Source organism: Engraulis encrasicolus, chromosome 3 (assembly GCF_034702125.1).
Source record: "Engraulis encrasicolus isolate BLACKSEA-1 chromosome 3, IST_EnEncr_1.0, whole genome shotgun sequence".
Taxonomy (NCBI): Eukaryota; Metazoa; Chordata; class Actinopteri; order Clupeiformes; family Engraulidae; genus Engraulis; species Engraulis encrasicolus.
This window is the reverse complement of record NC_085859.1, coordinates 32,084,087-32,108,039: the sequence shown is the minus strand read 5'-3', so window position 1 is coordinate 32,108,039 and position 23,953 is coordinate 32,084,087. Positions and strand designations below refer to the sequence as shown.

The 23,953-nt window shown below is 42.8% G+C and overlaps 1 protein-coding gene across 1 annotated transcript in view; it reads right to left on the bottom strand.

Annotated features, from left to right (window-relative positions):
* arl15a (ADP-ribosylation factor-like 15a) overlaps positions 1 to 19,863 on the bottom strand; it is a 296,066-nt gene extending 276,203 nt beyond the window's left edge. The window contains exon 1 of the mRNA XM_063193820.1: positions 19,745 to 19,863. Coding sequence (XP_063049890.1) covers positions 19,745 to 19,798 — 54 coding nt within the window. The 5' untranslated portion in view covers positions 19,799 to 19,863. The remainder of the gene's footprint in view (positions 1 to 19,744) is intronic.
* Between the last annotated feature and the right edge of the window lie 4,090 nt (positions 19,864 to 23,953).

Genomic DNA, 23,953 nt, shown 5'->3' with positions numbered 1-23,953 from the left:
CTCTCTCTCTCTGCCTCTCTCTCTCTCTCTCTCTCTCTCTCTCTCTCTCTCTCTCTCTCTCTCTCTCTCTCTCTCTCTCTCTCACACACACACACACACACACTCACACTCACACACACACTTATAATTCCCATAGTAAATGTAAATACAGCTGTATTTCTCTCTCTGCCAGGATTTCTCACTGTGAGACAAAAATCTGATCATCTGTTGGCCAGAAATGTAAACAGCTTTGGGTGGTATGGCTGTTGTGGCACATCTTTGCTAGAACATTTAATTTGCAACATCTGAACTTGTTTGTGAAGTCTGCAGCAGACCTCAGATATCAAACACAAACCTGCCACCCCCTACCCAATCATTATCAATACAAGGAGGAATAGTACCATACCGTGCAGTACTACGGTAATACAAGTAAGTTTCATTTCCTTCTGGTTTATTGGGATTTATGAATGCAGGTAAACAACAGTATCCAAAAAACAATTGTTAAAGGTGCTGGATATAAAAGGAAAATAAAAAAAGAAACTGCCCACCGTAGACACATCCAGTCCCATGCTTTCATTTTCAATTTATGAATGCAGCCCAGAGAAGCTTATCTTGTCACCAGGCAGGCAGCCGCACGGGGCCCCCAAGCGACTAGATCGTGAACAACAGCATTAGACTACAGCAGAGGTGGGGAACCTTTTTCATTCGAGGGCCCACTTAAAGTTCCTCCAAGGCCCATAAAAGTCCTCCGAGGGCTATACTATGAACACAAACCAGAATTACCCCTTGCACTTTAGGCCAATATTGAAGGCAGTCACCTTAAAAAAACAGACCCCACCTTGTCTATGTCCCCTGAATATAAGACAATTGTAATGTAAATGTAATTTCTAAGATTCCTTTACAAAATATGTGAAGATACATAACATTGAAATTTTATTGGGGTCGAATAAAATGGCCTCAAGGGCCGCAAATGGCCCTGGAGACATAGGTTCCAGACTCCTGGACAAAGGCAACTTGTTCATTCCTTTGGACATTTTTTTGCTTTGGGCCCCAACTGACCCCAGAATCACCTCTGGCAGGCTCAGTCAGCCTAGCCTGATTATCATCAACTTTCAAATGTCTTCGAGATTTGGTTTGACCAAGAGCATAACAATTAACAGTTCCCAAACGGCATGGTTGACCCGCCTCCCTTGGTTTGCTAATGGTTGTTTGCTTCCCGACAAAGAGGGAGGAGTTCCCGATTTTTCGGGAGCTCAGAAAGTACTTGCATTGATCTTGACCTGACTAGTAGCAACACTGAAGGTTTTGTGTCAATAGGAGGGCACTGATATGTCACTTGTGCAGTTTGTATGGGGCATGTATGTGGAACCCGATAATGTAATAACTCCTTATAATGTAACAATGTATTACCTTTGGCCAGTGTTAAAATGTTGTTTATAGTTTAGCAAGTGTGGTTCTCAACCCAGAGAGCGTTGAAGACCATTACTTGCCTATCAACGGTATATTTTAGCATTGGCTGACTCATGAAGTTTTTTGTTTAATTAACTTGAAACTGATGTCCATTGCTTTTTTTTATCACAACAAGGTGCAGATCGTAACATAACTTAACATAACTAGATGGTGACAGTACACTCTCCATGCAATACTCTGGATGCAATCGTTTACTTATTTTTATATTTATCTTCAATTTTGTTCAACATGACTAAACTAAGAGCATAAAAGTTGTACTTATTGTCTGTATGTTGTCTGTAAATGGAATATGACACTTCATTACATTATCAGACGATTTTTGTTACATTGTCAGGCGTTACTATATTATAAGGAAATTATTACATTATCAAGTTCTACTTTTAGCCCTCTGTTAGTAGCTAAAATATAATATGATTTAATAAATTCCTCAGTGTTACCAAAAACAGAAACTAACCAGGTAGCAGTTTTACAGTTGCTGTCGTGCTGGGGGACCCGATTGAGACGGCACACCAGGCCTTGGCCCTGGCTCAATGGTTATAATCAGAGATTCTTAAAGTATCTGCTTAGGTCTGCCTAGGTCTGCGACAATAGAACCCGGAAACAATGGGCCAATGGAACCTCTCTCTCTCTACTCTCTCTGCTATAATGGCACTTTGCTTTTATGTCAAGGACTTGAGGCTTGACTCTGGCCCAAGGTCTTTTCACAATCCTCCCCTTTCTCTGTCTCATATCACTATCTTCACTTTTTTTCTCATAAATAATTGGACAGGACACATCCGCTGCCATTCTTTAAAGGAAGACTGTGCAGGAAATGGTCAAAAAAGGTACTGCAACTATGCTGCTCATTGAAACTCATTGTCAAATTTGATCTTTACATTAAAGTTTACTGAGTAATAAACAAATATTTTCTAGTATGGTTCAAGCAGAGTCATTATTGCAGCTAAAAATTGCTATTTTTGGAAATTCAAAATGGCGGACCATGGAGAAGATCCCCCTTTTCATGTATGAAAAGTGCAATTTTTCCAGTCATAATGAATAAGTTACTTAGAATTTGATGGTGGTGGTAAGTATTCATGAAAAAGGTAACATTAGTGAATGGGCAGCATGAATTCTGGAAACAACTAAAAATCTCACACAGTGTCCCTTTAAGTGTTATTGCTGTGGTTGCGTTGCGTTGAGAGCTCATTGACATTAAACAACACTGATAGAATACAGGAACTAACCAGACAGCAGTCTTACAGTAGCTGCCATGTGGGCATCTCAGCTGAGGCTGCATGTTTTGCCGGTAGAGGCCTGGAGGCATACACCAGCAGTACAGTAGGGCCTATTTTTGGACACATCAACAGCCGTCATTTGGAAGCGGACACACTAGATTGCGTACTTGCCATCTGTCCCATTTTGGCCACCAGATCTTGATGCATCCTCTCTCATCGGTTTAAAGTGATACTCCAATATGTATAAAGAGGCAGACTGAAGTATCCATTTAGAGAATATGAAGTGGACTATCCACACACTGAACTTCAGAGGCGCATAGCATAGGGCCTAATGTACCACCGAAAAGGAACATGCATCTACCCACAGACATGGACGAGGTGGTGCTAAAGCGCCTGCCTGTTTGCCCTGGACAAAAAGTGCATTTTAAAAAAAAATAATGACTCGATATAATCCCTTTATAGCCCAGTAAGAAGTTCTAAATGCACCCCAACCACCCCCAGCAACCCCCCACCAAATGTCTTTGCATGCCAGTGCATCCACCAACCACCACTGCCACCATGACCAGTGACCACCCTCCCGAAACGGGGGAAGAAAATGAAACACAGGAAATGAATGCCTGAAGGACTTGGCTCTTTGAAGGAGATGGAAGGAAATGATTGATCCTCTCGTGGGGCATCATCATGTGGTGAGTGGGGTTGCACAATATATGGAAAATGTATCGAGATATCAAGAGTGGCGATATGCATAATTGTGACTTATTGACTAACAAGCAAAACATTACTTTGCAGTCCAATCTCTAGCGGAATATCAACAAATGCACAAGAAGCCCGCCATGACCAAAGACACGCCCCCCACACAGACCGACAAATTAGTGACAAAAAAACCACTCTGCTATATTTCTAAATATCTTTTAAATTATCGTTATCAAGGTATGGCATGCCGTTATCAAGTATCGATTTTTATCTGATGTCATCATGGGCATCATCATGTGGTGAGCTGTTCTGTTTGTCTCCATCATCACCCTGCCTGAGATCCCGACAAGAGGCGACAGCTCACTGGGGACAGGGCAGCCATTTGCTTCATATAGCTTCATATAGCACACACATGCACGCAGAACAGAGACGCGTGAACGAACACACACACATGTACGCACACACACACACACAATCTCTCTTTCTCTCTCTCTCTCTCTCTCTGTCAGGGGGTAACATCACTCAACACCCCCACCCACCCCTCTTTCTTTCTTTCTTTCTTTCTTTCTTTCTCTCTCTCTCTCTCTCTCTCTCTCTCTCTCTCTCTCTCTCTCTCTCTCTCTCTCTCTCTCTGTCCCTCCCTCCCTCCTGCAGCCCTCATCGATAAAATAAGCACTTTTCTCATGTGGCAAGAACTTGCCGTTTCCCATACGGTTTTATCAAAGCACGGAAACGACTCATTCATACTCCACACAACAGGTCATGACAAATGTCACAAAAGACAAAATACAGCAGGCCGAGAAAACAATAGGGGAATTGGGGGTGTGGTGGGGGGCTGACCGCGGTGGTCTTGGCGACGTCTGGTGGAGGCTGTTGACTTCTATGAGGACTGGAATAACACTGCATTTTTATACAGCTGCACTGGTGGCAAAAAGATAAATAAGCACGTCCGCAGAGAACGCAACAGGTCTTTAGATCTCATTTGGCCCAGCGTAGAAAGCAGAAATGAAGAATCCTGATGTCTTGATGACTTTGACACAGAGTTATGATATACTGTCCTGCAGGTTTAGTCATTCACATAAAAACATTCTGAAGATAAAAGGTGACCCAGGCCTGTTTACTTTACTATGAAATACACACGTGTGCAGTATATAGTATATTGTATGCCAACACTAAAACAAGACAAGCTCTACAGTGTTAAGTGTTTGTGCAGAGATGCGATGCAAGCCATTGAGGCTGGCTGGCTCGGCTAACTCTCAGCATAAAGGTTGACGATGCACCGTTATATGTTTCACATATGACGAGCCTGTTGAGAGAGTACCTAGGCTGTGACACATTGCTCACAGCACCACACAGTACAGAGCTCAAAGCCAACGTGACGGGCTGTCCAAGGGGAGAGACAGAGAGTAAATAATAACTACATATGGCACACACTGTGCAGTGCATGTGAGTGAATGTGAGATGAGCTCTCTGGACCCCTCAGCCAGTGACACTGATGGCGAGCCACAAGATGAGAGAGATGAGATGACAATACCTTCTGTTTGTGTGGTAGTGGTGGACGGAAACCAATAATCTGGCTTACTTATCAAAGTGCGATATAGTTTATGGAGAGGAGTCTTGGACACTCTGTCCAGATGGGATTCAGCTCAGACGAAATTCCTGATAGTGATGTGGAAAGGATGCATTAAAAAATGGCAATGAAATGCAATGGTTATCTTTTCTCTGGGACCAAAAGCAAAGGAAACCCAGGCAAACCAATAAATTAAGACGTGAGTCACCACCACTCCTGCTTCATTGTCTCAGCGACTGGCAGCTTTAGTGACTTCCTGCCAAGGGCAGTGTTGCCAGATTGGGCAGTTTCCCGCCCAATTGGGCTGCTTAGGATGGCTGTCTGTGGGAAAAAATGGATTTTGGAGGAAATAGAATAAAATTTAAAAACCCATAGAAATCAATAAAATTTAGTCTGGATTTAGTACTTCCAGGTGGGTTTTGAGCATTTATTGGGCTGGAAATCATCAGCCTCATCTGGCAACCCTGGCTAAGGGCTCTGACTGTGACTGTGTCCCCCTCCTCTCATAACCCCTCCCTCCTACACCTCCTTGGCCTCAGGGACTCACTTGCTTGTTCAAAGTCCAAAAACCAACACCAGGAGACTGACTGGAGTGAACAGAACGATCTTTAGCAAATAAGAGGGGCAAAGTGAAAGCTGGGCAATCCATCGAACTGATAACATCACCATTTATTGTCAGTGATCAAGTGCATTATATGACTAATATTTTATAATGATTCTAATTACAATATATTTTATGCTTCACTATTATTATGATTGATATTTATTTTGTATTTTCTCCTTTTCTATTTTCCACATTTTGCTCATATACTGTACCATGTATCCCACTGCCTGTGTTTATATGCAGTGCCTTAAAAGCACACAACCACGTCTTGTCATGTCATTTTGGCCAGTCAAAAGTCAAGATGGAAACCGATAACTTTATCAAGTTATTGACTCAGCCCTTACGTCAAAATGTTCTACATTTTACATCACATAGTGTAAGCAATTAGAGAATAACCATGTCACACTACAAAATCTCTTGACATCTTGGTCGTAAGACTGGCTACATTGCAAGACCATGCAACACATTCATAGCACAATCCATCTGAAATCGTAAGGGTTAATGTCCTACTACGGACAGAATAAGGTCTTGCAGAAAAAAAGCATAAAGAAGTACTTTATAATGACTAACTAATGGCTAGTATGCTACTAATGCTGCATACACGTTAGTAAGCAGCTAAATCATGGTGACTAGTGGTGCTTATCTAAAGTGTTATTAGAGGCGGAGTACTGGGGGGGCCCTAGTCCCAGGGTCCTTCTGTATTGGTGGTTGGGGTCCCTATTTTGACCTTGGCTGGCTGTATGTGGGGCCCTATCAGAGTTTCGCTCTGGGACCCTGTGTATAATTGTTCCGCCACTGAGTGATATCGAAAGGGATTATACTGCATCTGTTTGCACAGAGTAGGATTTAACAAAAAAAGTAAAAGAATTTTGGCACAATGCCCATTGGTAGGCTGTTCAATATGGTGGCAAGCCAACTATTGGTGCTTTTTATAACACAAAGTCGTTATATTAGCTCAAGCTCCCAGGCCTTATGAGCTACAGGTGCCTGGCAGACAGCCCAGTGAAGATCAGATCACTGGTGGTAAACAGTCTCAGGTAGTCTGGCTTTTCTTAGCCCATGCCAGGATAGTCTCTGGCACGGCTTGGTGAGGAGGGTGCTGAGCAAAGTGTGTCAGGCTGTTAGCATGGAGGCCAAAGGTGATACACACACTGAGCGAGGATTAGGAGGACTAAAACAAACATTGTTGTAAACAAACAATCACGCAACAGGAAGCAGGAGTGTAGAGGCTGATTTTGTATGCTGCAAGTAAGTACAAATACAAAGGCAAACAAACATAGTGTAGCTGACATGTCTACGTGGGCAGCATGTATTTAGAAAATAAAAACGGCTAAAATGGCATACTTCACCTCTGAATGTAAACAGCACAGAAACAAATGCTTGTACGGAGTAAAGTTGCTCCCATATTTAGATTTTTTTCTGATATAAAATACTATATTATATTGAAATAGTTAGATCTCACACCAGACGGCCGAAGATTACAATAGTGTCTTCTCGGCTGCATCTCCATAGACATGCATACTGTAGATGTGTATGTCTGTGTAGCGTATAAACAACAACAACCGTTACCAGGTTGCCCCTATTGGGTCAGCCGTGGAGTAGACAGCAATAGCCACATGATTAGCCTGACTGAGCAGGAGATGCATGTGTTTGTGATCTTGGCACACAACCCCAAATTTTTCATTTTCTTCACTAGACCATATTTCAACCATCACTACCTCCAAATCCAAAAACATCTTTAGTTATAGTTTTATACAAAATACAAGATAAACCTTAAGCATAATGCCTACTCTTTCTGTCATTAATCAATTGAATTAATTACATACATATTGCAATTTGAGAACATGTTATAGCCTTCTGATAAAAGCATAACTTGAATAATATTTCTGTGATTAACCACTTGTATTGGTTACATACATTACATTTTGCTATTGGTGAACTGTGTTACCACATTTCCCGTTACTACCAGTGTGATCAGGGGAGTAGACAGCAGCAATAGCGAGGACAGCCACATGATTAGCCTGACTGAGCAGGAGGGAGAGGTGTGATCTTGGCACACACATCAGTCGCTGTGTGTTGGCCGTGACACCAGAAAAGAGGAGTGAGTGAGTTCATCACGCTCCGCTTACTCAGTCTCTGGCTGACAGGACTTTCTCTTTACACTCACTACTGAGAGGCAAGAGAAAGCCTGCTGTCCTCCTGGTCTCTCATGATCTCATTGTTAATCTTGACTTAATGCATGTTTTAAGCTTACCAGCAGGTATTCGTATTAGTAATACTTTAGTAATACACAGAGTAGTTAAAAGTCTTAAGATAAGGCCCCCCGCATTGTTTTCTGGGCTTGAGTAATTCATATATAGGGTCAAACTACATTTGAAAATTTCCATCCAGCACATTCTTCCTTCCTGTAGCTTTTTTCAAAACCGATTCTCACTCTGACACTCGTCTTTCTGCCTTGTTTTTGTGGAGTTAGAAACTGGAATGCCAAAATTCACCCTATCATATCCCGCAATGGTGAAGAATCTTTTTTTTTAATACTGAATTTTCATCCCAAATTTTAATCCCAAAATGTAATTACTTGTCTTGTTCCTTTTGTCATTTCCAAGAACTCGACAACATTTCATTTAAAATCCGTTCAAGACTTTTTGAGTTATCCTGCTGCCAGACAGACAGACAAAGAAACAGACAGACAGACAGACAGACAAACAGACTGTAAGAGCCAATTTAACCCTTTCTAGGAAAACACTTCTTTTGCACCACCTACAGTCTTGAAGTGTAATTAACCTTTTTGTCGGAAGCATTTCTTGTGCACCCTCTATAGGCCTGGAGGGCTGTGTCTCCAAACCTGAGGCTTCAAATACCTGCTGATGACCAGACCAGGTGTGGCTGATTGGAGGCAACAGCTTTCTTACGTCTGTCTCCTGCCATGAGAAGCTGAAACCCAGAACTCTTTAATTTCTTTGTCTAAACCATTTGTACAGTAAAAATAAATCCTCACCATTTTTGAGGTTAAATCTATTTTCTTTTTGTGGACATTCCATCCTTTCAACTTTTAAACTTCTTGGGCAAGGGCATGTCAGTCAAGAACTATTACTCCCAATCAGTTACCATGGAACATTGGTAAAAGACCAATACATTTAAGTAAGAAAGCTTGCCTTTGGAGCACTGGACTTCAAGACTTGGAACATTTGGACTAAAATGGACTTTGCTTTCGAATTACTTTGGAATCATGGACTATAAGAACATTGGAACTCAGAAGTGAATTGTTTGGAAAAGCACATGGAAGCAAACAAAGGACGGCCATCTTGGAAACCTTGAACAAACAAAGGCAAGTACAAAAAAAGCCTCATTATCTACAAAAGAAGATTTACATTACTTACCTGGAAAAGAAGATTTACATTACTTACCTGAAAAACAAAGATTTGTGTTACTTACCTGAAAAGAAGATTTCTGTTACTTGCAAATGAAGAGGATTTCTGTTACTTACCTTTTAAATGAAGAGGATTTCCGTTACCTGCAAATGAAGAAGATTTGTTTTACTTACAAAAGAAGATTTGTGTTACTTGCCTGTGAATGAAGAGGATTTCTGTTACTTACCTGGAATGGATATGGAACTTTTTCTGTTGAATTAAGAACATTAACGAAAGCATTAAGAAGATTGAAAGAAAATCATTTTTTGTTCACGTATTGAGGGCCCAATTGGCTGACCTAGTTTGTTAAAATGAATGAAGAAAATATAAAAGAAATTTTAGTTAAAGATGTTGAAGTCTCAGATGGTGTTGAAATTAGCAAACAAACCTTGGAAGAAGTGCGCACAACCAGAAAAGTCAAGCTTCGCCAGCTGACTAGGCGCATGAATATAATTAAAGAATTAATGAAAGACACCGCTTGTAGTGATGAACTCAAAGCAAATGAGAGAATTTACAACACAACACTGAATGAGTTTAAAGAAGCACACTCAAAGTTTCAGTGCTTATTGAGTGAAAAAGAATGTGAGAATGATACAAACACATGGTTTGAACCAAAATGGACAGTGATAACTGAATTCCTTTCCTCTCTTTCACAATGGTGGGCCAACTTGACACCAATCGGAGAAACACCTGAAGAGGAGATCCATGACCAGCCTGCTGAAGTTACTGATGACATCAGGCCTGAAGACAGTGCATCAGCAGCAGGAAAACCTGGATCTCAGACGTCAAGTAAAGGCCGTTCTGTCCTATCTGTAAAAAGCACAGTGTCTTCACGCATTCAGGCAGAGGCTGAAAGAAAATCACTCGAAGTCAAAGCCAAAGCACTGCCTGAGAAACATGCTATTGAGGAACAAGAGGAACTACTAAGAAGGAAGAAGGAGCTGTTAGACATACAAACACAGTTGGATGCTGCATCAGCCAAAATAGCGGTACTGAAATCTGCTGAGGGATACATGGATTCACCGAACATGGATGGCATGAATGAATACTTTGAAAGTTTACACATAGAGAAAGAAGATACATTGGACTTTAAAAACATTGCCATGACGCCTTGCGTAAAACCAAAGTCAACTGGAACCATTTGGCACCATCCTACTGTCCACGTCCCTGTACAAGCGGAAGTCAATGCACCTCAACCGCAACATGCCAAAGTCAACATGCCACAATCACCCCATCAAACAACGACTCATCAGACGACTAAGCATACAACAATGGCTCAACAGACTACTGCACCCCCCACCAGACCAAGTCAACAAACAGCACAGACTAGTGACACCCCAGTAATCCCATCTCCATCTACTGCAACGGCACAGCAAACTCAAGCTTCACAGGGAACAGGGGAGCCTGATCAACTCCACACAATCCTGGAAAGCCACAGCAACATCACAAAGTCTCTGGTAAGACAACAACAAATTGCTGCTCTGCCAAAACGTGACATAGTGCCCTTTGAAGGTGATATAATGAAGTACCAATCATTTATTCGGTCTTTTGAGCAAATTGTAGAGTCCAAACTTGAGACCAGTGAAGACAAATTGTCTTTTCTTGAGCAGTACACTAAGGGAGCAGCTCAAGAATTAGTTAAGAGCTGTCAGCATCTGCCCTCAGACACAAGCTTTGTGACAGCCAAACGTCTGTTGAAAGATAATTACGGCAATGAATATAGAATTGCAAATGCATACATAGAGAGAGCCCTTACCTGGTTACCAATTAAAGCAGAGGACCCCACAGCATTGCAGGCATACACACTATTCCTCAGAAGTTGCTGCAATTCAATGAACAGCATGATGTACATGGATGAATTGAATCTGGCATCTAACCTCAAAGCCATAGTCTTTAAACTTCCCCATACACTACGTGACAGATGGAGAACAGTAGCTTCAGACATGCAAACAGAAAACAAAAGAGTGACATTCATCCATCTCGTTGAATTCCTTGAAAAACAAGTCCACATCTACTCCGACCCAGTATTTGGCAACATCACTGATAGCCCTCAGACAACAAGCCAATCAAAACCTCAGCCCAAACCAAAATCCACTGCAAGCTTTGCCACAACAGTTGACCAACTAGCACATTGTCGATTCTGCAAAGGTACTCACATACTTGCACAGTGCTTACGTTTAAGAAAAAAGTCAAATAAGGAGAAAGTAGACTTTCTAAGAAAAAACGGAATCTGCTTTGGATGTCTTGCAAAGGGACACATCAGCAAGGACTGCACAAGGCGCCTGACATGTGACATATGCAAGAAACCACATCCTGGACTTCTACACTTAGAAAGTCGACAAAAGACAAAACAAGATGGAGAAACACAGAGACCTCCTGACGACCACAATGTTGACCAACCTGTCGCCTTGACATCCTGTGGCCATATCGGGGCCGGTAAGACAGAATGTGCACTGCCCATTGTCCCAGTCCAGGTAAAAAGCAGCAAAAGTGACCAAATTATTAAGACATATGCTTTTCTTGATTCAGGCAGTTCTGCTACTTTTTGCACACAACAACTAATGTCAAGACTGCAAATCAATGGAAGGAAGACCAACATTATGCTGCATACGATGAGTGAAGTGAAATGCATCCCCTCACACCTTGTCACAGGACTTGAAGTTGCTGCATTAAACAGTTCTGACTTTGTTGTTTTACCAGACACCTACACCCAACAGGAAATGCCTGTGACGAAGGACAACATGATGAGACAACAAGATCTGTCAAAATGGCCATACCTGCAAAAGGTGATACTACCTGACATCGATGCCAAGGTTGAAATGCTAATTGGATCAAATGCTCACAACGTCATGGAGCCCTGTGAAGTGATTAATAGTGAGCAAGGTGGAGCATTTGCCATTAGATCACACCTAGGCTGGTGGGTTTGTGGTCCTCTTAGAGGCCGTGATCCAGACACAACCAACTGTCCAGCAGTCAAGTGCAACAGGATCTCACTAGCCAGAGCAGAGGAGCCTTTGATTAATAATTTCAACCAAGAGTTCAGTGAAAGAGCACCAGAAGACAAACCTGAAATGTCAGTGAAAGGCAAGAAATCTGTGGAAATGATGAACAGTGTAGTGTTAAACGATAAACATCATAAACTGGACTTACCTTTCAGAAGAGAAAACCAGGTCCTGCGAAACAAAAGCCCTGCAGCAGAACAGCGCCTCCTTGGCCTGAAGAAAAAAGCACTGAAACAAAGAGCACTTACTCGAAGGGGCACACCTGCAAGATCAGTGTACGACTCACTCAGCTTTTTAGTTCCAGTCTTGTTACTTGTGCTTGTACACATGATCCAGCAGTTATGCAAGGACAAGTGTGGCTGGGATGAACCTGTTCCTGACACGACATCCAAGAAGTGGATAAAGCAGACATCCATGGAAAAGCTGAGTGACTCCTGTTTACCTTGCTGCATCAAACCGAAACACTTTGGAAATCCAACACACATTCTACACTCATGCCGGTGAATATGACTACAGCACTGCAACTTACCTGCGGATGGAGAATAGCCAGAGTGACGTCTGCTTCTCCATGACTGGAAAAGGAAGATTGGCTCCCTTGAAACAGTTGAGGGGCCCCAAAAATGGAGCTCTCCGCTGCGATGCTTGCAGACAAAGTGGAAAAATGCTTGAACTTGAACCTCAAAGGGCAGTGTTTTGCAATGATAGCCAGACAGTTCTGAAATGCATTGCCAATGAACATTCATGTCTCCACACCTTTTGTCGCCAATCACGCATCAGTCATTCAGGAAAACACCAGCTTGTCTCAGTGGAGAATAACGCAATGCAGACAATGGATAGAAGGTCCAATGTTTCTCTGCAAAGAAGATGACTAACCAGCCCATCCTGTTGACTCCCTGCTCAACCCAATGGCTGACCAAGAGACTAAAAACAAAATCACTTTCTGAGTACTAGTGTTTAAGGTAAAGAAAGCCCAACTGTAAATTATTTCACATTTTCAGATTGGCTGAAATTTAAGAAGTCAGTAGCTTGGCTTTTGGAATTGAAAAACATGTGTTAGATCCTTATAAGAAAAAGGAACATAAATCATATCAGCAAAACACACTCTCAGAGCAGAGAAGCTGCTCTGATCATGCAAGCCCACAAAGCAACACTTGGTGGCCTGAAACGGAACGTTGAAGACCTGGAAATGGAAGAGAAAGTAGTCAGACATTCTCTAAAGAATTGTGACAAATTGGAAATAGCGCCACCTGGTGTCCAAAGAGCAAGCTGCCCGTTTGATGTGGACCCAAGAATACTTCCCGCTGTTAAAAGAACAGCAACAATGGATGGATCCAAAGGAAAACAGAAGACATCAGCTTGATTTGGATGGAGCAGTCCCCCGGCAGTCCTGGACGTTTTGAAGATGGAAGTGGGCTGGTACATTCATTGAAGAACAAAACAAAGACAGTATTTGAATGGCTCATCACAAAAGTCTGCCTGGTAGATAACTGCTCCCCTGGCAACTGTTAAAGTATGTAACAATCTTGTTTAATCTTAAAATAATAATTTATTTGGTAAAGAACTTTATTTTTGGTATGGTTAAAGGCTCTCTTTTTGTTTATGTAATTGTATTATAGTCACACTCCATACAATTAGGGGCCGGAGTGTAAGAGCCAATTTAACCCTTTCTAGGAAAACACTTCTTTTGCACCACCTACAGTCTTGAAGTGTAATTAACCTTTTTGTCGGAAGCATTTCTTGTGCACCCTCTATAGGCCTGGAGGGCTGTGTCTCCAAACCTGAGGCTTCAAATACCTGCTGATGACCAGACCAGGTGTGGCTGATTGGAGGCAACAGCTTTCTTACGTCTGTCTCCTGCCATGAGAAGCTGAAACCCAGAACTCTTTAATTTCTTTGTCTAAACCATTTGTACAGTAAAAATAAATCCTCACCATTTTTGAGGTTAAATCTATTTTCTTTTTGTGGACATTCCATCCTTTCAACTTTTAAACTTCTTGGGCAAGGGCATGTCAGTCAAGAACTATTACTCCCAATCAGTTACCATGGAACATTGGTAAAAGACCAATACACAGACAGACAGACAGACAGACAGACAGACAGACAGACAGACAGACAGACAGACAGACAGACAGACAGACAGACAGACAGACAGACAGACAGACAGACAGACAGACAGACAGACAGACAGACAGACAAACCAACATGACCAAAAATGTAATCTCCTTGGTGGAGGTAATAACAAACAAACAAATGGGAAGAGGGCGTTACAGACATGGCAGTATTCGTGTAATATATAGTATAAGAGTAGAGTGTATCTGTGCTACTATACAGCCCTACGCAGACGGCTTTATGACCCCTCTCTAGTATGCGGCTGCTGCATAAATGGTCGTAACGGCATTGCTGATGGGTTTATTGCGGCCCCTAGGCCTTAAAGACAGCGTAATGAGCCGGGCCGTAAAAACATCCAGAGTTGTAATGACTTGGCCCTGTCTGTCTAGTCGTCTCTCTCAGTCAGTAGCAGCGGTACCATCAGGACTCGTAATTTTACACGCTTCTTTTTCTGCTTGGCTGTTGCTACCAGGGCTCTGCATGCCTCTTCAATCATCTTTTTGCCTCGCCAATTATCTGTAATGATGCGTTATTGCTTTGTTGATATGGTTCTGTAATTATATTAGTTGGGAGGGATTTTAAGGGACAATGTCTACTATCATTATTACAGTACTGACGGTGGCAAACACTGCATTCTTCGATACATTTCTTAGCCAAGACCTCACAAACAGGTCTGGAATGAAACATTTATCCATATCCCTATCCCTAATAACATTATCTAGTCTCTCTTGTCATAATTTCATAAAATTAGCTACAGTACAGTATTCACCAAGCAGGACATTCAAAAGCACATTCAAATATTTGCCAAGCAAAATCATTTTAATGTACCCCAAACCCTTAAAGGGGTATGCCACTATTTTGGGGCTTAATACAGTTAAAATCGTTGGCCAGGGTTTATAAAGGTGGTAAAGCGTCTTATTTTTCATGTTAAGCGTTGTCTTGCTTTAAGACAAGTTAAAAGAGGGACTATGACGCTAAGCTAGTGAAAGTCAATGGATCTGTGTAGCATGCTACACGGATCCATTGACTTTCACTTATCAAGAACAAGACAACATGTCAAGAAGAAGTGTCTTCCATGTCACCCCTGTCATCACTGCCTTTCACTTCACCCTCCCTTCACTGGCGTTGTGCCACTGCCCTTACTTGAACTCGCAGTTTCCATGGATATTTGACCACTCAAGTGTCCTGTCACGCCGATTTCCTGTATACACGAATGTGGGAGGGAAAAGCACAATATTTATCTAGATAAGAAGACTATTATTTATTATTATTTATTCCCTTCCCTTTCCTTTTTTAACATTTTCCGGTGGGAACCTAAGCTGGGACAAGTTGGTGAAAACACACACCAATGCAGGTTTACACAAATGAACGCAAAGCAGAAGTTAAGCTTCTACTGTACTGTCTCCAGTCCTGAATTTGGCACTGTACAAAAATGAAGGCAGGTAAACATTAGTTGTGGTTAGTCAAATGTCCCTTTGATCTTTTACACCTTGTCATGATTACATTAGGACAGTAGTTGCTAAGCTGCGAGGACCCTTTTTGGAAATAAGAATAATTTTCTTTGGCATTTTTTTTGTCCCTTAATATTGCTAGCTATTAATCGTACAAGTGAATACTGTTACTAACCCATTTCTGGAAGTACGTAGCCATGTTAACCTGTAAATGTTAACCTGTAACTTACATTTCTAGTCTTCATGCAAAGACTGCTCCTTTCTGTCCTGGACCCCCCTGCAGTACCTGTGTGACCACCGGCTCAGGGGTCCCGACCCCCAGTTTGGGAACCACTGCATTATGTCATGTTCCAATGATTGCATTGTCACCTTTTCTGTCATCATTCTGTCTTACTTTTACAGCAACAAATTTCCCACACAGAGATGTGGGAACAATACACACACACAGGACATAACCTCGATCAGGCCATCTGTCACACTCTAGCTGGGGAAATGGGCTCTGTACAACACAACAACCAGGCCTCTTGTTTCTCTCCTGCACACCAACTGCATACGACACGAGGGATCAAAGCTTGCTCAAGGCCCGTTTTTCTTTTCTCTCCACCTGCATATATCCATGACACAAACAGTGTTGCCAGATTGGGCGGTTACCCGCCCAATTGGTGCTACTTGGGATTGCCGCCTGCGGGTAAAAACGGGGAAAAATTGCCATTTGGCGTTTTTTCCTGCCGTTTTGGGCCCATAGAAGTCAATGCAATTTGTTGAAATTGGGATGAATTTAGCGCAATTTGGCGGTTTTTGCTAACCTTTTGGGCGGGATTTGATCAGACACATCTGGCAACACTGGACACAAACACTTCACTCTTTAGAACGGCTCTTTACAAAATCCTGTTTGCAGCTGCTGCCAAATCACACTGCTGGCCGGCAGCATTTCTCCTCTGAACGCGTTCATATACAGCTACAGCCCAAGATTTTTCATTTCCTGCATTAGACCAAATTTCTACTTCACCCACCCAGACCTAAAAATTCAAAACACCTTTTGTCTTCTGATAAAAGCATAACTTGAATACTCTTTCTGTCATCAACCAATTGTATTAATAACACATGTAGATTTCACACTTTGAGAACTATCGCCATTTTGGCAGTACACATAAAAGGGGAACTAATTCAAATATTGAGTGAAATGCATTCCATACAGCATCATACTGTATGTGTGATTTTGAAAGAGAGATAGTTCCACCGTCATCTTGACAACAGCAAAATTGCATTCACCCATGCAAGGGAGGTCACATGGTAGCAGTGTGGGGATGGGTAACCATAACCATGGTTCTCTGTCCTTTTTCTTTATATAAATATTTGGGGGACTTTTTAGGCCTTTATTATGGTAGGACAGGCAGCGAGTTGGAGAGAGATGGGGTAGGGTTGGGGAAATGACCCAAACCGGAGTAGAACCTGGGTCCGCAAGCAGAGATTCTTTAAGTATATAGAGATATGCCATTGTAATAGGTTGCTATGGGCACCTAACGTGACCAGGTTCCAGTCTGCCTAAAGGGACGTGTCATAATACTCCTAGCATTGAATAGAACAGTCCTTAGGTCTGCCTAAAGGGGGATTTCACACCCCTCCCCCTTGCAATAATAGAACCCGGAAACAATGGGCCAATGGAACCTCTCTCTCTCTACTCTCTCTTCCGCAAGGGTATGTAGCCAATTTTGTATGGGGTCAGGTGGGTTAGTTAGCGCACTACCCCACAGCACCCCCAGGTTCTATTCTAACCAGTAAAGGTATTCAACAGACACTGTCTTCTGGCCCTGCCGTGGCCAACCGGTAGGGCACTCGTCTACCATGAGGCTGACCCGAGTTAGATTCCCCAGTCCTTTCCCCATCTCTCTCTCCCCACTCGCTTCCTGTCACCACCTTCACTGTCCTGTCATGAATAAAGTCAAAAAGACAAAAACATATCTCTTCAACAGACACCTACTACGTCTTCTATTACAATACAGTTTCACAAGTCAACATCAGCAGCGCTGCAAACGGTCCTCTACCTCTACCTCTACCCGATGTCCACACCTGCCCTCTCTCCTCTCCTCCACCAGGCCTCAGGAGTATGGCAGGTGGCAGCAACCAGCCAGCGCAGTGTGGTGGCCACTCCGACAGGCTGAATTATGTGACCTGCCTGGCAATTCCACTACCATCCTCACAGACTTTCTCTCTCTCTCTCTCTCTCTCTCTCTCTCTCTCTCTCTCTCTCTCTCTCTCTCTTTCTTAACACACACACACACACACACACACACACACACACACACACACACACACACACACACACACACACACACACACACACTGTGTCTGTGTCTGTGTCTGTGCCAGGGCCTGCCAGTGTGCTGGTGTGGTGGGCAGTGAACCCGGCTCCCTGCTTTCCCTCCCGGGCACCATAGAAGACGAGGCTGTCCATCATTGCAACACTCGCTGTGCTGACCTGCTCTCACTCTCGCCTACCCGCTTGCCCGCTCGCTCGCTCACAAGACAGCACACAAGGGCCAGAACAACACCCACTTGTTCTAACAAGCCGTTAACAGACTCAGCCTCAACAATGCCCGTGGGGTGATGAGAAAATAGATGCAATGCATACCATTGAATCTAAATATATTTGAACAAGAATGACATTCTTTAGTCTACATAGGCCCACTGCATACAGTATGCAGCACTATAAGCATAGCGTATATGTGTGTGTGTGCGTGTGTGTGTGTGTGTGTGTGTGTGTGTGTGTGTGTGTGTGTGTGTGTGTGTGTGTGTGTGTGTGTGTGTGTATGTGTGTGTGTGTGTGTGTGTGTGTGTGTGTGTGTGTTCACATTTGTGTAATAGTGTATGTACAAATATGTATACAGAACAATGTGCTCCGGCTTCAGACAGCAAAAACACAAGGCAAGTAGCCACAGGAGTTCTATATCATGACACGCCATACTATGTCTTGTCTTGGCACTCCTAGTCATAACACACAATATTTTAGAGAGACCACACAAATATCTACACCTGTGGTTCTCAACCTTTTTTTGAACAAAAGCACCCTTGCCCGCATCATAACCCTCCCAGCGCCCCTTCCTTGACCTCATTATAAGCCTGCCAACAGCCCCCTTAGTATTAAAAAATAAAATAGACTAATGCCCCCCAATGGGAACTAAACCCTGCTCCCACTCAGCTGTATCCCAACGCCCCCCTATACTAGGGATTCCCAGCTGTAGCACCCCTGGTGAGAAATCTACACTGTCTGTATGATAAACCCATGACCATTGTCAATGTCATAATAATGGCAATGCTACTATCAGAGAAGGCTACACCGGGAGGGAGACATGGGGATGAATAATAGGAGCTGATAGCTGGGCTTGTTTGTTGTGTGATCATCACTGGGCCCCCTGTTGCTTTTGCCTGCGGATCGACTGCTGCTGCACGGCACATTCCCGGAGGAAGCTGTCATACACACCTGCTGGCGTACGTACGGTACGCGACGTGTAACACAACTCCCTTCCATCTGAAGAGAAAACTGATGCTGCTTTTCTTTTCTTTTCTTTTTCTTTTTTTTCCGTCAATGAGGTAACCACACTCCGTTTTTATCGCACATCGGGTGGTGTGTGTGTGAGAGTGTGTGTGTGTGTGTGTGTGTGTGTGTGTGTGTGTGTGTGTGTGTGTGTGTGTGTGTGTGTGTCTGTGTGTGTGTGTGTGTGTGTGTGTGGGGAGGGGGGTGTATGAGGGGGTGGTTGACTTGTGAAAAGCTTGTTAACTGTTTCATCTGTAAGGGCAGGACTGTTTGGCTGACTGGAGATCAGATCTCATTTGGGTTTTCACTGCCCTCTCTACCTAAAGGTGAGCTTGGCACTCGACATTATTTTGCACATGGCTTCTACAAGTCCACAAAATGCCGCCAGAATGAGTGTGAGGTCAGATACTGTACAAACTCCACATACACCTTGCACTGGGCAAACATGTCAGGGATGTAGAGAACCTTCACTGACACCCCCGCCCCCTCACACACACACACACCACCTGACCCAGGGCTTCACAAGAACCACAAAAACACAACAAACCCAGCTGACAAGCAGTCAGATAGCCAATTACAAAAACAAACACACAATCCAAACACCCACAACAACCACACAAACACAAGCACGTGCAGCACACGCTCATCCAGTCAGTGTGTGTGTGTGGTCAGCAGGCATGAGGCGCAACAGTTGTTTTGTGTCTTACCGTGTAAAAGCCAATCCTACACAGAGCCAGAGAAAGCTGAATGTGCTCAGACATCGTCCCCGGCAACCGTGTAACCCCCGGCAACAAACACACCGAGCCGGAGTCGGAGTCAGAGTCAGTCAGCGGCTGAAGGCAGGAGCCAGGAGGAGAAGGAGGAGGAGGTGGAGGTGGAGGAGGTGGAGGAGGAGGAGGATGACGAGAGGAGCCAGAAGAGGAGGAGCAGGAGGAACAACAACACGCGCACTACAACCGTCGCTCCTGACTGAGGCTGAACGAGATCTCCAGCAGCAGCAGGAATCAACAGTAGCCTGTTTTCAAGGCAAACGAGGGGGAGGAGGGGGAAGAAGAGGAAGAATAGAAGGAGGAGGAGGAGGAGGAGGAGGAGGAGACGTGGCTACTCGTATATATACATCCATTCATGAAAGGCAATCAGTGAGACAGACAGAATCAAGCGACAGGGGCAGCTTAGCTTGCCTACGAGATCTCTCACTGTTTAGGATTATCGGATCAGTGACAGCCCTCGTTCCTAAAATTACACAACAAATTGGATTAGTGACTATTACACACCTACCCCACGTCTGTGTGTGAATGAATAAGAATAGCAGCCTCCTTGGATAGACACAGACGGATAGAGAGAGAGAAAGGGAGAAACAGAGAGTGAACGGGGAGGGGGGAGAGAGAGAGAGAGAGAGAGAGAGAGAGAGGTGGGGTGAAGTGTGTTGCGAGCTGCTCTCGAAGGAAGCCACAACAAGGCATATAGTAGGTTGTGGCTGGGGATGGATCAGCATGCATGCCTGGAAGCACTGAGATATTTCTGTTCTTTAGCAGAAAAACAAGGGAACTCATCCCTCTTTCTGTCCATTAATAAAACAATTTGTCTATTAGAGGCTGAGAGGCTGGGTGTGCATCAGTGTTGACAATAGGCAATCCTATCCAATCATCCAGTAGCTGGTCTTAAGTGGACCTAAACATGCCAACAAGCCATCCACACTTCAAAACCATGACAACCACTGAATAATTAGTCAGAGTCAGACTGATCTACTACGCCAACATTAGTTTTGATTCCCTGCTTGCAACTTGTGACTGAAGGGTTCTTCCTGCCTAAAACCCACTCCATGCCATACAGTAAAGTTATATTAACACAATACAAGTATACATTATACAGCTCTCCTTGTAGGCTGCTGTTCAATCATCCTAATACATGTCAATAACAAACGGCAATCTTTTTCTGAAAGGGAGTGCCTTTTGAGCACACTTAAAAAACAAGCACAGCTCATCTGACTCTAAACTACCAAATTGGCCCACTGGCACTGTGTATGTACTGTATCCCTGTAACCAGTTACAAACCACTCTTCTCTCTCCTTTTCCCTTCCCTGAGAACAAAGTATATACAAATCCTTTACAAAAAAAAAATAGAAATCATCTCCATAATTCCATCAAAAAGATCTTTCATACATTTTAGATGTATTGCTCAAAGCTATTTCAAGTATCTGTTTGTTTATTTGTTTTGTTCATATTAGGCTTTCAGTTCAAACCATGAAACAGCATTTAAAAAATAGAATAGCCTACAGACTGTATAGAAGTCAATGGTCATTAACTTCTAATACCAAACCTGGTTTAAAGGTACACTGTGTAATACTTGTTGCAGTTTCTTTCCAGAATTCATGCTGCCTGTTCACAAATGTTAACTTTTTCACAAACACTTACCANCACCATCAAATTGTAAGTATTCATTAAGACTGAGAAAATTGCACTTTTCATGGAAAAGGTAAAAATGTGGATCTTCTCCATGTCCACCATTTAGAAATAGACATTTTTAGCTGCAAAACTTACTGTGCTTTGGTTGTACTTGTAAATATTAGTTTATTACCTCATAAATATTCATGAAAAGATCAAATTTGGCAAAAGGCAGGACAGTTCCAATGAGCAACATAGATGCTCATACTCTGGCTACCATCCTTCACAGTGCACATTTAAATGCTGATTGCCTGTATTTCTATGGTAATATATGGGATATAATCAAGAGGAAAATGAGAGGTACCAGATCCAAAAACAAAAAAACAGCTGACAACAAAAGCATCAAGGATATGGGCTTCCATACCTCCCATGCAACGCCACTATCATTGATTTCATTGCTAAGGTGCATCATGGCAGTGATTAAGGCAAAGAGATTCCTAAAAGCATTGAACATTAGTTCCGGAAGAAAATGGTGATTTCATTACAATATTCTAATTCTTTATTCATGTTTTTTAGCTGAAAGCCTAAAATATGTAAGAATATTGGAATGGTAGAGTAGAGTAGAGTAGAGTAGAGTAGAGTAGAGGCTAACGCTTTACTTTACGGTACAGTATTTATTGTGTACTTTCTGCGTAACAACAGGGTAACAGACAGAAGTTACATAACGGATTAAAAAGGGGGTAATTACAAAGTAAATACTATGTAATACCCATATCTCAAGAATTACTATGAAACTACTGTGTATTTTCTAACCATTTAATCATCAAACTTTTCTCTGGTACCATTTTGTTACCCAATTAATGGTATTTACTTTGTAATTACCCCCTTTTTACCCATTAGATATCCATGTAACTTCTCTCTGTTACCCTGTTGTTACCCAGAAAGTACACAGTAATTACATAGGGTAACTGTACCGTAAAGTAAAGTACTGTACCGTAAAGTATTCACATGTCCACATGCACACACCAATTGCACCAGATTCTATGGCATAAATAAATAATTAAGCTATAAAATATGCAATCAAGTGATGCATTGAGATCAAAAGTCTGATGGCAGTTGGATAGAAACTGTCCTTCATTCTCGTAGTGTGGGCACGTAGAGTCCTAAAGCGCCTGCCAGATGGTAGCATGGTGAAGAGCCTGTGACCAGGGTGTGTGTGATCTTTAAGGATGTTTAATGCTCTATTTGTGCAGCGTACTGTATATATTCAGGTGGATCTCCTGAAGTGTGGTTCACAACTTCAATTCGATTTAAATTCTGTTTATTTGCCAGATAGGTGTCCAAATCCACAAGACTTATATTACAAATAACGCACCAAGACAGACCATGACAATCAAATAGGCCTAGAACTCACAGTGCTGCTCACAGGCGGATTTGAGAGAGCCACCATGATGTTGGAAGAATCACCATAGTATTGTGTAAACCATGTGGGTCATTAATCTATAATCTATGAAAGTTTAGCTGTTTTAATGGAATTATGGAAATAAGCTTTTCCATTATATTATTTTTTTTTTGGAAAGGAGCTAGGTCTGTCTTTAATGGGGTCATTGTCATTTCACTGCATTTCATACAGTAGGCCTACCACTGGACTACAATGGACTATGCTGGACTGCACTGTGTGTAGTAATTTAAAAATGTATTTTTAAATTACTCAAAAGTCTGGCTCAAACCTAGCACAAACATTTTTTCAAAGGGCGTCTAGCTCTTTAAGGAAGCTTTGGACTGAGCGCGAGATTGCATTCTGATTGAGAACGTTGGCTGCGCGAGCTTGCAGTGCCAGGAAGAAGATGCCAGCGCAGCTCGGAGCAGTCAGCTAAGTTTTAAGTGTGAAGTTTACTTGACATGTTTTAGCCATTTAGTTTGCTGTTTAAGTCAAGAAGTATGCGTCCTGAAAACAACCACACACACACAGTCACACCCAAAGCAACTATACAGTCCTTTCATCAAGCCCAATGGCTATCTAAGTTGTAACCCCTTCTTCAAGAATAAAGAACATTCACTTAAGGAAATAACGGACTCATGTGCATTCATAAGAGTTCTGACCGACTCTCCACGGCGTTCTGAAATATCCAAGAACCACCTCACTTTAATCCCCTCAAACAATTTGGTCCTACGAGCCTGGATAGAGCAGATAGCTGTGTGAAGATGGATGCCAATGAGACACAGCACATGGTCACCAGAAGAAGAGAGGGAAATGTTCCACCATACCTTCTGGATTATGACCTGAGTGGACCAGGATCAGCAATGAGGGGCCATGCACCGGCGTCGCAGCAAGTGGTCGAACAACAGTATGAAAGGGAGGAGGTGGCCAGCAACAGATCTGAATCACCAGTAAGCCAAACTGATCCAGCAACACAGCCCACTGGCCCTGAAACCATACAACTGTTGCAGGAAGACCCAAGTGACACAAGCCAGAACCATCCGTTGCCTCATGCACCGACACCACGTCAGCAAACCCACCAAACCGACATC